Source organism: Macrotis lagotis, chromosome 1 (assembly GCF_037893015.1).
Source record: "Macrotis lagotis isolate mMagLag1 chromosome 1, bilby.v1.9.chrom.fasta, whole genome shotgun sequence".
NCBI lineage: Eukaryota > Metazoa > Chordata > Mammalia > Peramelemorphia > Peramelidae > Macrotis > Macrotis lagotis.
Window position 1 is genome coordinate 157282303 of NC_133658.1, and position 16322 is coordinate 157298624.

The 16322-nt window shown below is 41.5% G+C and overlaps 1 protein-coding gene across 2 annotated transcripts in view; it reads right to left on the reverse strand.

Moving 5' to 3' along the window:
* Nucleotides 1-16322, reverse strand: part of KCNIP3 (potassium voltage-gated channel interacting protein 3) — a 155662-nt gene that overhangs the window by 120371 nt on the left and 18969 nt on the right. Inside the window, exon 3 of one of the 2 annotated variants that reach the window (XM_074209239.1) lies at nt 10007-10064. In XM_074209239.1, coding sequence (XP_074065340.1) covers nt 10007-10064 — 58 coding nt within the window. Of the gene's footprint in view, nt 1-9898; nt 10065-16322 lie in introns of both variants that reach the window. The other variant, XM_074209238.1, reaches the window with a different exon arrangement.

The following is a 16322-nucleotide window of genomic DNA, read 5'->3' on the forward strand; positions in this document are numbered from 1 at the left end:
ATCTGAGGCCAGATTTGACCTCAGGAAGACTCAGACTTCAGACTTGGCACTCTTTCCACTATGCCACCTGCCCTACTAGCTTCAGATATTTTCATTTCTAGAAAGAATCATAGCTTAGAAAATGTTACCCTCTAAGACATTTAGAGAAAACAGCTTTTAAGATAACCTTAATACATTGTTCAGTATTTGGGACAATATCTGGCATAATTAGTGCTTCATAAATGTTTGACTGACTAGAGGAGATCTAAGAGGTCATGTACTCCAAATGAGTCCCTCATTTTACAAACAGAGACATCAAGGCTCAAAAAGGTGAATGACTTGCCCAACATCCCCCAAATAGTAAATGACAGAATCAGAATTTGAACTCAATCCTCTGACCCCAAATCTATCTCTCTTTCAAGATCATCACAGACACCAGGATTGCACTGAGGCTTCAGACAGATTTTTCTTCTATCATCCCAGAAGCTAATGCCCTTCCCTCCTGTCTCTTCTAGGTGAGATTCAGGAGCCCTATTCACCATACTGCATTACAGACCAAACCAGATGAGTACACAATAGCCCATCCTCTGAGGCCAAAGACCCCACAGTTCCCTTCCTCTATCTTCTCACTTTTTCCTCTACCCCAAATGAAATACATGATACCATTTGTGATGGACTATCCTGCCAGGAGTCCCTCTGATTCACCCCATGCTCCAGACCCACACTTACTCAATGCCCCTGCCCTTCCTGCCACCTCACCTCGGGCCAGGTTCCCAGAAATGAATCGGAAGAAGAAACTGATGAGGTCTCCCAGGTGTTTCTTACAGCCATGCTGGCATTCTCGAAGTCGAAGTCGGAGGGCAGCTTCCTGGGAGGGTCCCAAGGCGCTCGGGTTGAGGTCCTCTCCTCGACCAGGCATGCTGCGTCTTCTGGCCCTCAATAGGTTTTGCAGGGACAGAAGCCTCAGTTCCCTCAGTCTCTCCTGTCCTGAGATGCTTGGATTAGGACCACAGACTCCTCCTAGCTTGTGGCCAACTTGCCTTCCCCTCCCTCACCTACTTCTCTCCTTTCTCCTTCCCTGTCTTCTTGCTGAGTGTGTCTCCCCTTACCCTGCCTATCCCTAAATGCTTTTTTCAGGTCTCTTTTCTCCACAGGGTCCTAAATTGTAATATATATCTATAGAAATCCCTTTCCCTCAGTCTTTTTCAATAACAATCTAAATGTTTATAAAAGCCACCCCACCCCAATATATTTCTCTGTCTACTCTTTATCTGGTTGTCTGGTTGTCTAACTTCCCCTTTCTGCTTTGGATTCTGTCTCTGTCTCAAATGTTCTTTGCATCATTCCTGAGTCCTTCCATCCTCTGTAATCCCAACTCCAAATGAGGGGCCCCAATCTTCTCCTAATTCTGTCTCACTGTTTCCCCCTGCCACCTCATCCCACCCCACCTTTACCACCACCTCCTTTGGGATCTCACTTGGTCCCATGCTCAATTCCCATCCTTCACTGCATAGCTAAAAAACCATGGCTCTGGGGAAAACCCAAATTAACCTTCACACTCTTCCCTCCTTCCTACCAGCCTTGGCTGGCAGGGCCTTCATGAGTCTCCCCAATCCACTCTTCAGACCCCATCCTCTTCTTAAGTCTTTAAGAGCCCTCCTTTCCCATTATCCCCCCCCATAGTTCCCCTAGCTTCCTGGAGATTACATGGGGACCCCTCTTCTCAGGGCTGAGATAGTGCAGAGCTTAGGGCCAGGGGCTGAGACCTCTGGGGTTCTATTCTTGGCCATGCTATGTAAATGCCCAAGGAGGTGTTGCTGATCTGTTTTCTCAGCTGAGAAGTGTGATATTAAGTGCATTCAGGTCACCCCTGAAGGCAGAATCCATTACTTCTTCATATTACAGTAATAGTCAATGGAGAGCTGGAGGGTCCAAGAACTGAGGCAAGCCAGTTCTGGGACCCCTCTTAGATCTGCTTGTCTGATCTCAAGCAAATGCAAGCGCGCGCGCACACACACACACACACACACACACACACACACACACACACACAGTCAACAAAGAGTTGCTCTTGTTAGGAGGAAGTAGTAATCTTTGACTGGTTAAAAGTCATCTCCTACTGCTATCCTTGTCACTGGACTCCATTAGATTATAAACCCTTCAAGACCAAAGACTATTATTTGCTTGGCAAATAGTAGGCACTTATTTAATGCTTATTGACTAAGCCAAAGAATCCTTAAGTCTGAGGCATTCAGCTCCCAAAACTTAACCTAGCACCTACTCCTTTCCTCATCTCCGGTTGCCCACTCAGCTTCCCAAGAGAACCTTGGAAGCCTTCATGTAGCTCTGCTCTGCCAATGTTCCTAGCAGACCACCCCCCAGTGCATAATGGAGCATGAATCCAAATCTCCCATGAATCCAAATGTCTCCAGAGAGAAATGATAGATCCCAACTCTGAGTAAGGGGAATCAAGCAGCCCCAATTAAGGGGAAGAATAAGAATAAAACCAACCAAGATTTACCTAATGTTCTGCAAAGAGCTCATTTCATTCCCACCACATCCCTGTGAGGTAGGTTCTATTATTACCCTAATTTTACACATGAGGGAACTGAGACTGAGAGAGTGTGACTTTCTCAGGGTCATCCAGCTGATGAGTGTCTAAAGAGAGATTTGGACTTCAGTCTTCCAATATTCTATGCCCTACTTCATGTGGCCCCAAAATGGCAGAATTTAGAACATACACAAATCCTCTGAGACCAGTCATAGCCCTCTTCCATCCTCCTCCTCCTTCTCCATATCTAAAGAGTCTGGAAGACTTGTGAGTCCATTTATATTCTTTATAGCTCCCAGATTGACTTGTCCCCTCCTTCTACTCTAATCTCTCTTCCCTGAATTCAACTCTCATTCCTGCACACCCAAACTGCTTCTGTGATAAAATTAATGGATCGAGCACTGGAGCTGGAGTGAAAGATCTAAGCTCAAATCTGGCCTTGGACACCTGCTAAATGTATGATTGTGACCAATTAAATTAACCTCAGTCTGCCTTGGTTTGCTCATGTGCAAAATGGGAACAAAAATAGCAATGACCTTCCTTAAGTTATTGTGAGGATAAAATAAAATGATTTTATTTGTAATGTGCCATATAATATAAATGCTTACTCTAATTCCTTTCCCCTAGTCATTCTTCTCTTTAATCTTTTGTTCAGTCATTTCAGTAATATCCAACTCTTTATGATCCTATTTTAGGTTTTGTTGGCAGAGATACTGGAGTGGTTTGCCATTTCCTTCTCCAACTCTCCAACCTAATGTTGTACAAATATCATCAATTGGAAATCTCCCTGATCATCTCAGTCAGAAATAAGTCATCTCTTCTTCCTTAAAACCTCCCCTGAATATTCTTGTGTTTGCTCATCATGGTGTCTGTATTATTTATGTTGTCTGCATTATTATGTATCTGCTTTATCTCCCTTACTAGAGTTTCACTTCTTGGCTAGTGTCTTCTTATGAATCTTCCACAATGCCCAGACTTCTTATTGTCAGTGTTGCTCAGTCATTTTCAGTTATATCTGACTCCTCATCTCCCCATTTGGTTTGCCATTTCCTTCTCTAGTTATTTTTACAGATGAGGAAACTGAGGTAAGCAGAAGTCATACAGGGTTCTCACAGGGTCACACAGCTAGGAAGTATCTGAAGCTAAATTTGAACTCAGATCTGTCTGACTCTAGGACCAAGACTCTATTCACTGCACCACCTAGTCATCCAGCATAGGGCTCCTCCAAATAGAAGGGGCGCCATAAAAATCTGTTAAATGAACAAATGAAGTTAGATACAAGGAAGAATTTCCCAACATTTAAGATGACAGATAATGGAATGTGTAACTGAGGCTCAAAAAATACCTTATGAATCAACTAACTTAATTGTTTTATTATATAGATGGGAAAATGGAAGCCCAAAAATTCAAGTTCAACATTGAATAAATCATTTTTTAAGTCCTGAATTCTTTCTACAATAAGTTTTAATTTTCAGAAATACTATCCTTAAATGCAATAGGAAAAATGCAAACCTTTCTTTAAATGCAGTAGGAGTGACTTTTCCATACAGATAGTGAGGATTTTATGAGGTAATCAACTACTGACAGATGATACAAGTACCAGTGCACAAAATGGACTCATTATCCAGTTTAGCAGAACAAATTTTACTGATTACCTCTCTCCAGGCTTCTGACTTCAATCTAATTCTTATCCAGGTTTTCTTCTGTTTCACTGACTAGTACATCAGGAAAATGCCATAGACATAATTATTATTTATTATTTTTCACATTGAAAGGTTTACACAATCCTTTGAGGAAATATAAATTCTATTGTGCTCATTTTATAGATGAGGGAATTTCTAGAAACTAAAACAAATAGATCCAAAATAAACTAGTAGAAAGGAAATATAACAGACATAATAATTATTATTACTTACATTTTTTTAGCACTGAAAGGTTTATAACAATCCTTCAAAGAAATATAAATTCTATCATGCTCATTTTATAGATGAGGCAGTTTCTAGAAACTGAAAGAAATGGGTATAGATTCTGTCTGATCCTATCCATCCAAGAATAGAAAACATTCACAAAAAATCAAAGCCCCTTTAAGGCATTTCACCTATGGCAATAGTCCAGACATTGGCCAAGGTTGCATTGCCTCCATAAAACTAATCCTTGAGGACTTTTCCCAGAGGTCTCTGTTGTTCAGTTCTACCCATGGTTATAATTTGGACAGGGAGGGGATCACCACCACCACCACCACCACCACCACCACCACCACCACCACCACCACCACCACCACCACCCGAGTCTGTGTACTCTCTACCACCACATTCCCTTGCCTGTCTTTGTCCCAGATGAAACGATTCCTAGATACAATTCCTTAGTAACACCTCCCTGGGTGTGGAGGGAAAGTGCAAGTTAGCCTTGAGTCCACTAGTTCTGGCCCACCATGTTGTCCTGTTGTGTTGCTGTTGAGTCGTTTCAGTTGGATCAGACCCTTCATGACCCCATTTGGTGTTTCCTTGGCAAAGATATTGGACTGGATAGTCATATCCTCTGATTCATTTTACAGACAAGGAAACCAAGGCAACCAGGGTTACATGGCTTGTCCAGGGTCACAAAGTTTTTAAGTGCCTGAGGCCAGATTCAAACTCATGAAGAGGAGTCTTACTGATTCCAAGCCTGGTGCTCTAACCATTGTACCACCTAACTTCTCCCCTATCTTTCCCTGTCCCAGGCTATTTCTTCCCACTCTATGGCCTTCCTCAGTCATCCTCTGCTGTCCCTAGCTATCCTGAGGATTATCCTCTGGGACTCGTTTCCTCATTTGTAGAATATGGGGGTCAGCCCAGATTAACTCTGGAATCCTTTCTGATTTTTAATCTATGATCCTAGACTCTTCATGCTGAGGGAGCCCTGGTCTGACAATCTGCAGACTGACCAGAAGAGGGAGATAGAACTTCATTAGTGAAAGATGGGGAGAGAGAAATTAGTCTAACCTGTGGTCCAACCGAACTGTTGTGAATAAGGATTGGGGGGAGGGAGGGAGGAGTGGGATGCAGAGAACTTGACTGGGATGACGATTTGATTGGTTATCTGTAGCCAGAATTGAGAGAGAATACCCAAGAACAAGGTTATTCCAAGGTTACTTCCCTGACCTGCTGCTTTGGAAGGAAGAGACTAAGTAGAGTACTAAGAGGGAAGGAGGATTTCCAGAAGGGTAGAACCTCTTCCTCTTCCATCACCTTGATCTGGGTGTGGAGGTAAGGGGAGAGCTCCCCACTCTTGGCCTTGGCTACCACCATCTTCAGGCTTTGCTCTTAGAAGGTCCCCCAGGTATTGCCTCCATCCCTGTCTCCCATCTCCTGGTGCTGCCAGCAGTCCACCCTCAAGACAACCCTTTAAAAATCTGGTAATTTTGTTGTTTGTCCTTCATTCTTGAAGAGAACCATGACATCAGGGAGGTGATGTCATGACTTGCAATGTGAACTGGATTTGAGTGAGGGGATGCTGTGCTCAGTTGCTGGCCTCACTTTCTCCTCCAGAGCTGTCTGGGTCAAGTGGCTAGATATGGATCAGGACAGGAGATAGCCCCCACTCCAGGTAGGGCAGAGTTCTGTCCATACAGAATGGTAGTAGTTCCAGAGTCTAGTTTAATAGAGCCTAGTCTGGGCTTGCTTCTATTATTGAGACCCTGGACCTCTGACTGACTTAGCTAGACTTCATCCAGGGGCTTCTCCTCTACCTCTTAGAGAAGTCTGGGCTCTAGTTCCTTTTCCAATCAGCTGGTGTCATTAGTTCAGGTTGTCAATGTGCCCTAATTACTCTCAACTCACTGGGATCTCTAAGAATCCTTCTTTCCCTTCAAGCTCCTTCAAGAGCCTGTACCTATCTCCCAAATTATCTTGGTCTTTGAATTACTCCTATTTATGGCTAAAATGGAAATGTGTTTTGCATGACTTCACATAGATAATGGATATCACATTGCTTTTCATCTCAATGCATGGAAAAGGGGCTGTAAGGAGGGAGAGAATATTTTTTTATTTAAGGCAATGAGGTTAAGTGACTTGCCCAAGCCACACAGCTAGGCAATTATTAAGTGTCTGAGGTAGGATTTGAACTCGGGTCCTCCTGACTCAAGGGCCAGTGCTCTATCCACTGTATTGTCCCTGGAGGGAGAGAATTTAAAACTCAAAATAAAAGATAAAAATTTTTTTTTTAAATTTAAGTTACTTGGGGGCAGCTAGGTGGAGCAATGGATAGAGCACCAGCCCTGGAGTAAGGAGTACCTGAGTTCAAATCTGGCCTCAGACATTTAATAATTACCTAGCTATGTGGTCTTGGGCAAGTCACTTAACCCCATTGCCTTGCAAAAAAAAAAAATTTAAGTTACTTGTATTTATCTATATGTTATATACTGTTAGACTTAGTAGAACTCCATCAAAGGCAGAGACTGGTGTTTTGTGGGTTTGTTTGTTTTTTGTCTTTGTGTTCTCAGTCTCTCGCATAGTGTTCCTGTCTCCAAGCCTTTGCATAGGCTGTGTCCCATGCCTTTAATACACTCCCTCTACAGCTTCATCTCTTAGAATCCCCAAACTCCCTTTATTGCTAAATTCAGTGCCACTTCATATAGGAGGTTTTTTCTTTCCTCCTCCCTCCTCTCTTCATCACCATCACCCCCAAATTGCTTTGCATTTTATATGTGAGTATATGAATACAAATAAATATATATGAATATGTATATATACTTAGATAGCTATGTAAGCTGCTTGAATACAGGAACAATTTCATTTTTGTGTTTATATCCTCCAAACCGAGGACAGAACCTGGTGCAATCTGGGAGCTTAAAGTATAAATATGCTTATTGATTAATTGATCAACCCACCCCTGAAGGAAGAAAAGTTTGTGCCTCAAATTCCTTCACTATTCTCTGCTTTTTCCTTGAATGCCACTGCCATCCAGAACCATTTTGTCTCTTCCTGGGAAGATCTCTTTATTCATTCATCAGCCTTCCACAAATAAACTAGAGAAATTCACTTAACATAGAACCCCCAGACACTCAAATGCTTTCTGTAGTAGTCTCAATTTCCTCCCAATCTCATCTTCTCTCCAATCCCTCATTGTCATCTCTTAAAACCCAAGCTGCCCTTCAAGGCCAGTTCCAGTGCATCCTTCTCCTCCCTAAATCCTCAGCTAGGAGTAGGGTCAGCAGAAAGTAGGGTATAGAAGAAAGAATGTCAGACCTAGAGTCAAGAAGACCTGAGTTCAAATCCAAATTCAGATACTTCTTAGCTGTGTGACCCTGGGCAGGTCACTTAACCTGCTTGAAGAAGACTGTGGCATCAGGGAGGTGATGCCATGACAAGCAAGTAAATTGTATTTGAGTAAAGGGGATGCTGTGCTAAGTCAACAGCCTCATTTTTTTTCTCCAAAGTCATCTGGGTCCAGTGGCCAGATATGAATCAGGATAACTGGAGATAGCATCAGATGTGAAGTCATTAGGGCTAAGGGACTTGCCCAAGATCCCACAGTTAGCTAAATGTCTAAGGCTGGATTTGAACTCAGGTTTTCCTAACTTCAGGGCTGAAGTTCTATCCACTGTACCACCTAGCTGCCCACAGCTAATTGGTATACAGTAAGTAAGCACTTTATAAAAGTTAGCTATCATCATTATCATCATCATCTTCATCTATGCTCTTAGCACCTAGCACTCTTATCATTCATAAAACAATAATCATCATTTTCTGGGGCAGTCACACAGCACCTAGACAAATATTGCAGCTCTATCTCCTTTGTCTCCCCTTCTCTACTAAACTGGATATTCAGTGAGGTCAAGAATGGTAGCAAGATCTTCTTGTACAAGTGATATTTTTTTCCCTTTTTCATGATCTCTTCAGTGTATAGACCCAGTGGTGGTATTGCTGGATCAAAGGGTATGCACATTTTTATTGCTCTTTGGGCATAATTCCAAATTACTCTCCAGAAAGACTGGATGAGTTCACATCTCCACCAACAATGTATTAGTGTCTCAGATTTCCCACATCCCTTCCAACATTGATCATTGTCCTTTCTGGTCATATTGACCAGTCTGAGAGGTGTGAGGTGGTACCTCAGAGATTTTTTAATTTGCATTTCTCTAATCAGTAATTATTTAGAGCAATTTTTCATATGACTTTGGATTGCTTTGATTTCATGACCTGTAAATTGCCTTTGCATATCCTTTAACCATTTGTCAATTGGGGAATGGCTTGTTTTTTTTATAAATTTGACTCGGTTCACTATATATTTTAGAAATGAGTCCTTTGTCATAAATACTACTTGTAAAAATTGTTTCCCAATTTACTACATTTCTTTTGATATTGGTTATAATAGTTTTGTTTGTGCAAAGCTTTTTAAATTTAATGTAATCAAAATTATCTAGTTTGTTTTTAATGATGTTCCCCATCTCTTCCTTGGTCATAAACTGCTTTCCTTTCCATAGATCTGACAGGTAAACTATTCCTTGATCTCCTAGTTTACTTATAATATTGTCTTTTTTTAATCTAAATCCTGTACCTATTTTGATCTTTTCTTGGTATAGGGTGTGAGATGGTTGGTCCAATCCAAATTTCTTCCACCTAACTTCCAATTTTCCCAACAGTTTTTATCAAAGAGAGAGAGGTTTTATCCCAGAAGCTGGACTCTTTGGGTTTATCAAACAGCAGATTACTATAATTGTTTCCTGCTATTGCAACTAGTCTGTTCCACTGATCCACCACTCTATTTCTTAGCCAGTACCAGACAGTTTTGAAGACTGATGCTTTATAATATAATTTTAGATCTAGTAGGCAAGCTCTTCTTGTACTCTTCTGAGAGCCTTGTACAAAGCCAGGAGACACTTGATAAATGTTTGCTGAATAAGCGATGGATGGATGGATGGATGGATGGATGGATGAAAGAATGAATGAATGCTGGGGCAGTTAGGTGGCACAGTAGATAGAGCAGGGGCCCTGGAGTCAGGAGTACCTGAGTTCAAATCCGGCCTCAGACATATTACCTAGCTGTGTGACCTTGGGCAATTCACTTAACCCTATTGCCTTGTAAAAACAAAAACAAACAAAAAAAGCAAGAATGAATGAATGAGGAAATCACAGAGGAACTTAGCCTATAGGGAGGGCAGAGGAACTTAAGAGATAGAAAGGGGTATGTTTAGTTTAACTCCATCCCTTCAAGATAACAAACAGTAGAGGCAGCATTTGAACCTGAGTGCTAATCACCAAATCCAAGGCTTTGTGCATTCTTAGAAACTCCAGGCTTGGTGCAGCCACAGAGATAGCCCCTTGGCCAGTCCCTAGGCCTTCTGTGTGAGCGCAGTCAGCCAGCCATCCTCCTTGCCAGTCCCTTTACCTGACCCTTGTGGGGCAGCACTGGACAGGATCCACCTCACCAAGCAACACTTCATCAAGGCCTTGCGGGTCAGCCGTGGCTTCTGCCACTTGGTGCTCTCCTTCTTACCCAGTGGGGTCTGGCTGGGGTCACCCAGGAGGCTGCCATCTGTCTCCTTCATCTCTTCCTGAAACAGAGATAGGTGTCCTGTTAGAAAAGACTAATTCAAATTTTGAGCAAGCAAAGACCAAATAATGACCCTCCCAGCTTCCCAGGGCTAAGATCCCTCAGAAACCTACCTGACTGTCCACCTGGTCGGAGAAGCACAGAAACTGAGTGAGGCCAACTCATATAGGAACAAGAATTCCTCTCTAGTCAGTCAGGAAAGCAGGCAACAAATAATTATGAAGTACCTACTATGGAATATTACTGTGCCCAAAGACCTTCAGTGAAAAGGAGCTCACTACCTCCTAAGGGGCCCCATTCCCCTTTGGAAAAGCTCAGATGATAGGGAGGTTTTCCATCTACCCACTCTAAACCTGCCTCTCTTTAGTTTCCAAGAGTATTAAGCCTCTGGTGCCTCCAGAACACATCTCATCCCTCTTCCTTATATATTCAAATACTTAAAGGTAACTAAATCTTGGCTTGCCCCAGGTTAACCTTATCATTTTACAAATGAGAAAACAATCCTAGAGAAGGAAAAAGGGATGCCCAAAGTCACCCAGCATGCCAGTGAGACTAGAAATAGAAATCTCATCATATTTTAGCCTATAAGCTATCAGGTATTAGAATCACACTAGGATGTTAGCATCAAAGAGGAACAAGCAATCCAGCTCCCCATTTACATAGTCAATCAGTCAATCAATCAATAAACATTTATTTAGTGTGTACTATTGGTCAATCATAATGCTAAGGGTATCCAAAAAGAGACAAATATAGTCCCTGCCTTATATATAAGGCAAGTTATACATAGATAAAAGGAAATAGATAACAAAAAATTGAGGAAACTCCTCTTCCTTGCAAGTCATCTAATCACTGATAACTCCAGAGTTAGGAAGCTTAAAATTTGATCAGTTAGCCCCCATTCCACTTCTAGAAAGGTATAACCATTGGGAAGGTTTTCATTCCATTGAGTCAAAGTCTACCTCTCTGTAACATCTACTTTTTGGTCCAACTTTTGCTCCCCGAAACCCAGATGGCATCAGATCTTGGGACTACCACTTGGTCCTCTTGACTCCTGGTGATCCTATAATTCATTAACCACCACTATACTTCTATCCCACCCCATTCCCAAAACTGTGGAGGAGATTCCTCAAGGTTCTGGTGGCCCTTTCAATTCTCAGCAAGCAGTCCAATTTCAGGTTGCTTCAATTTCTCTGTCTTCAACAAATGGTGGGATTTCAGGGTTGAATGGGATCTCAAAAGCTATGCAATCCAACCTGCTTGCACAAGAATCCCACCCACCATATTCCCTACAAGTGGTCCTCCAGTTTTTGCTTAAAGGCTTCCAAAGAAGGAAAGTTTACTGCCTCCTGAGGCAGCCTAGGCCATTCTTGAATAGGTGAAATTGTAAGCAAAATCTACAACCTCACAGTTAGAAGGACCTCTTGACATTTAACCCAAATGATTCTTGATCAAAGACTTCCCCCCCACCATAATCTCACTTCACCCAAAAGGCGGTCATTCAGCTTCTCCTTGAATTCAACTTAATCTGACAAAAATTTATCAAGAATTTACTGAGAACAAGTCTTATGATTATGTAAAGACCTCCAGTGAGAGAGGAATCCCATCATCAGCAATTCATTCTGCTTTAGGATAGCTTCTAAGGTTAGGTAGTTTATACTTATATCCAATCATTTATTATTACTGTTGAGTCATTGTCGGTTGTGTTTGATTCTTCAAACACATTTAGAGGTTTTCTTGGTAGATATTGGGGTGCTTTGGCATTTCCTTCTTCAGCTCATATTACAGATGAGGAAACTGAGGCAAACAAGGTCAAGTGATTTGCCTGAGGTCATACAGTTAGTATCTGAGGTCAGATTTGAACTCAGACGTTCCTGACTCCAGGTCCTGTGTTCTATCCACACCACCAGTTAGCTGCTCATTATCCAGTCTCAGATTAGTCAGTTCTACCACCAAGACATCTCTCTCCATTGATGAATATGATGTTTGTCCTTCATTCTCAAAAAAAACCATGAAATCAGGAAGGTGATACACATGACTTGGATTTGAGTGGGGGGGGCGGGCTGTGCAAAGTCATCAGCCTCATCTTCTCCTCTAGAGTCATCTGGGTCCAGTGGCCAGATATAAATCAGGATGACTGGAGAAGACCCTAGATGTAAGGCATTCAGGGTGAGTGATTTGCCCAAGGTCAAACAGCTAATAAATGTCTGTGTTTGGATTTGAACTCAGGCCACTCCAGACTCCAAGCCCAACACTATCCATTGCACTGCACCACCTAATCACCCCTAGATGGCTCAGTGGGTAGACATCGGCCCTGAGATCAGGAGGACCCCAGTTCAAATCTGGCCTCAGACATTAGCTATGTGACCCTGATCAAGTCACTTCACTCTGTGTGCCTTAGTTCTCTCATCTGAAAAATGAGCTGAAGAAAGAGCAAACCACTACAGTATTATTACTAAGAGAACCCCAGATTGAGTCAACAAAGTTGGCCATGACTGAATCAAAATACCACATCTCTGCATTACAGGTCAGACTGTGACTCTTGTCTATACTATTGTAAAAGCCTCCCATCCACTCTTTGGTCCATAATCCATTAATTCCAGAATCCATAATCTACCAAGATAATCTTTCTAATGCAAGACTGATTATGCCTAATGCAAGTATGATTCTCTGTTCCCTATTATCTATTAAATAAAATCCAAGTTCTCCAGCTTAGTTTTCAAGGCTATACAAAATCTGGCTTCAACTCTCCAGTCTCATATCACAGTATTCCAACTCAACAGACCTGTTCATGATTCCAAAAATATGCCTTCCCTCACTCACCCCCACCCCCAGTCCACCACCACCTCCTCATCTCTCTACCATTGCTCACAGCATTACCAACTCTAACAACACCCTCCTCTCCTTCTCTATCAGGATCACCGCGCTCACTGAAACCCAGTCCATTCTCAAAGATACATCTTAAATTCTCTCCAGTGAAACCTTCCCTGATTCTCACCCTATTCTCTAAACTGAAATACATCTCTCCATCCCTGAGAACATTCCTGGCCCTTTGAATTTCTTCCAGTCACTCATCAGAGACTATTTTGTGCAGCTTCTATTTATGTGCAGGTCCCATCTCTCCAAGCTCCTGCTGGAGGAACGTATTGATGTTTGCATTTCCCCAAGGCGCCACAATACATCAGCTCACACAGTGACATTTACATAGGACTTAAATAAAGGTTTGAAAAGGCTCTTACATAAGTTTTTCCTATAACCAGCCTAACTGTGCATCTGTACCCCTTCTTCCCACTGCTCCTGATTCTATTCTCTGGAGCCAATACAGAATACGTCTAATACCTCATCCACATGATGAAAAATGCTTAATGATAATGATGCCGTTTCCTACCTGTACACTTCCCCAAACCTTCCCTTTTGGAGCCTAAACATTCCTAGTGCCTCTAAGATGATCTACACCTTTCACCATCCTGGCTGTTCTTCTCAGCATCCTCCCTGGTAATCAATGACCTTCCTCCTACATTGCATCCAGAACTGAACACAATATTCAAGATGTTAACTAATCAGAATACAATGCCCAGGTCTATGCTGTCCCTAGGCCTGGACACTATTCACCTCCTAATGGAGGCTAAGAATTCACTTTCTTGGCTATTGATTCCTGCAATTGACTCATAAGGAGCTTGCAGGTCACTAAAATTCCCAGATCTTTCTCCAGGCAAACTGCTACCTAAGGCATGCCTTTCCCTTGTTCTGTGTCCCTCTATTTTTTAAATCATTTTCCATTTCTCTCAATGCTTTCTATAATTCTGGTCACTATAGTAGAAAGATCTAGAGGGTAGAGGAGGCCCAGAGAGAGCAATGAAAATGATCCAGATGGTATCAAACCTCAAATAGAAGCCAAGTTATATAAAGATCTCTGCAGCCTGTCAAAGACTTTGAAAATCACAGATTAACATTATCTCTGTTCTAATGAATTTTTATTTTGTTGAATGTTGCCCAATGACATTTTAGTCTGGTAATACTTTAGGTAGTACTCTAGCACAGCAAGGTGATTCTGTGACTAGAACCCCAAATCTGGAGTCAGGAAGATCTGAGTTCAAATCCAGATTCAGACACTTAATAGCCATAACCCCATTTGCTTCAGTTTCTAATTTTTAAAATGAGTTGGAGAAAGAAATGGAAAACTACTCTAGTATACTTCTTCAAGAAATCCCCCCCAAAAAGTCACAAAGAGTCGGACATGACTGAAAAACAACTGAACAACCCCAAAATGCTGCTGTTGACATACTGCCTACACTTTGGAAAAAGGAATGATACAAAATGGGATATACTTGGTTACTAGATAAGTGCAGACTGAAAAAGTTCCGGCTTTTGAGAATACAAGATCTAAACCAGAAGGCTTTAGGAATCACTAACTGATTATTATATAATAATAGATTATTTATATAGTGCTTTACAATTACAGACATTGTCTTATTGATTCCTGGTAGACCCAGGATTGTTATCCTCATTTCACAGATGAGGAAGTTGAAGCTAAGGAAGAAGTGAGTTATTTCTGAGTCACCTCATCTCTCTGTTTCTATCTTCTCATCTAAAAATTGAAAGGGACAGATTAGATGGCCCCTAATGTCCCTCCTCTCTAAGTGCCACAGTGGCCAGAGCATTGGCCTTGGAGGCAAGAAAACTCCAGTTTAATCCTGCTTCAGGTAGTTGTTAGCTGGGTGACTATAAACAAATCATTTCACCTCTCTTTGCCTCAGCTTCCTCATCAGTAAAATGAGGATGATCATAATATACACTTACCTCAACAAGGTTGTTGTATCAAATTATATCATTTTCAAGAATCAAATGGTAGAATTTTCATAAAGTGCTTTGCAAACTTTAAAGTGATGAATAAAAGATATTGTTTATTATTATTATTATTATTATTATTCCAGTTCTAAAACCTATGACCCTAACTGGATCAAGTCTCAGATCCTTACCCTGGAATTCAATCTATCCATTCAACCATAAACTCACTGCCTGGATACATGGAACCTGAGCATCTCATTTTTAGCATTTCCTATCTCCTGCAGTATTCTTCTCGCTTCTCTATATTATGATCAAACTGACCACTGTAAATCTCTCCCTGACCTAGATTCCTGTAGTAGTTAAGTCTTAAATTTGATCACTGATCTTATATTGTTTTGTGGTACCTCCTATCTTGTTTTGTTATATCTTAAATTTTCATGTATGTATACATTTTGTACTCAACTATATTAAATCCCCAATATCAATAACAATAAACATTTATTAAGCACTAGGCTGTGTGTGAAAAGTTAGAGTCAGATAATTTTGGAATTGGCAATTAATCTTGGTTAATTAGTTAAGTTGTTTTTTCAGTCATGTCTAATTTTCCATGACCCTTCTTGGGATTTTTTGGCAGAGAAACTGGAATGGTTTGCCATTTCCTTCTCCAACTTATTTTTTTTTATTTATTTAAGGCAATGGAGTTAAGTGACTTGCCCAAGGTCACACAGTCATTCAATTGTTAAGTGTTTGAGGCTGAAGTTGAACTCAGGTTCTCCTGACTCCAAGACTGGTGTTCCATCCACTGTGCCACCTAGCTGCCCTTCTCCAACTTAAGGTGAGGAAACTGAAGCAAACAAGGTTAAGTGACTTGCCCAGAGTGACCCAGTTAGTGAATGTCTGAAGCCAAATTTCAGCTCAGGAAAATGAGTTCTCGTGGCTCCAGTTTCTTCATTTATCGCCTATACCCACCACCTAGCTGCTCCAAAATGTTCAATTATATCCGACATTTCACAACCCCATTTGAGTTTTTCTTGGCAAAGAGACTGGAATGGTTTTCCATTTCTCTCTCCTGCTCATTTTACAGATGGCTAAGCAACTTGTCCAAGGTGACACAGCTAACACACCTTACAGGTCATCTGATATAGCCCTACCTATAGCTCCATAATGCCTCAGTCATCAGCCTTCACTCAAAAACCTGCTGTGACACAGTATCAAGGTCCCTCACCGCCCTGTTCAGCTTCTTCTGAATAATCAGTGTTCTTCCCAGCATATTGTATTCTAAACTGTATACAATAATCCAGATGTAAACTGAGCAAAACAGAACACAGCTGTGGTAGCACTCTCCCAGTCCTGGTCTGACTGAATCTCTTAAGGCAGTCTGAAAATCACATTAGCCATTTGACTGCCATATCATACAGCTGACATATCAAGCTTGCAATTCAATAAAAACCCCAGATCTTTCTCATGCAAACTG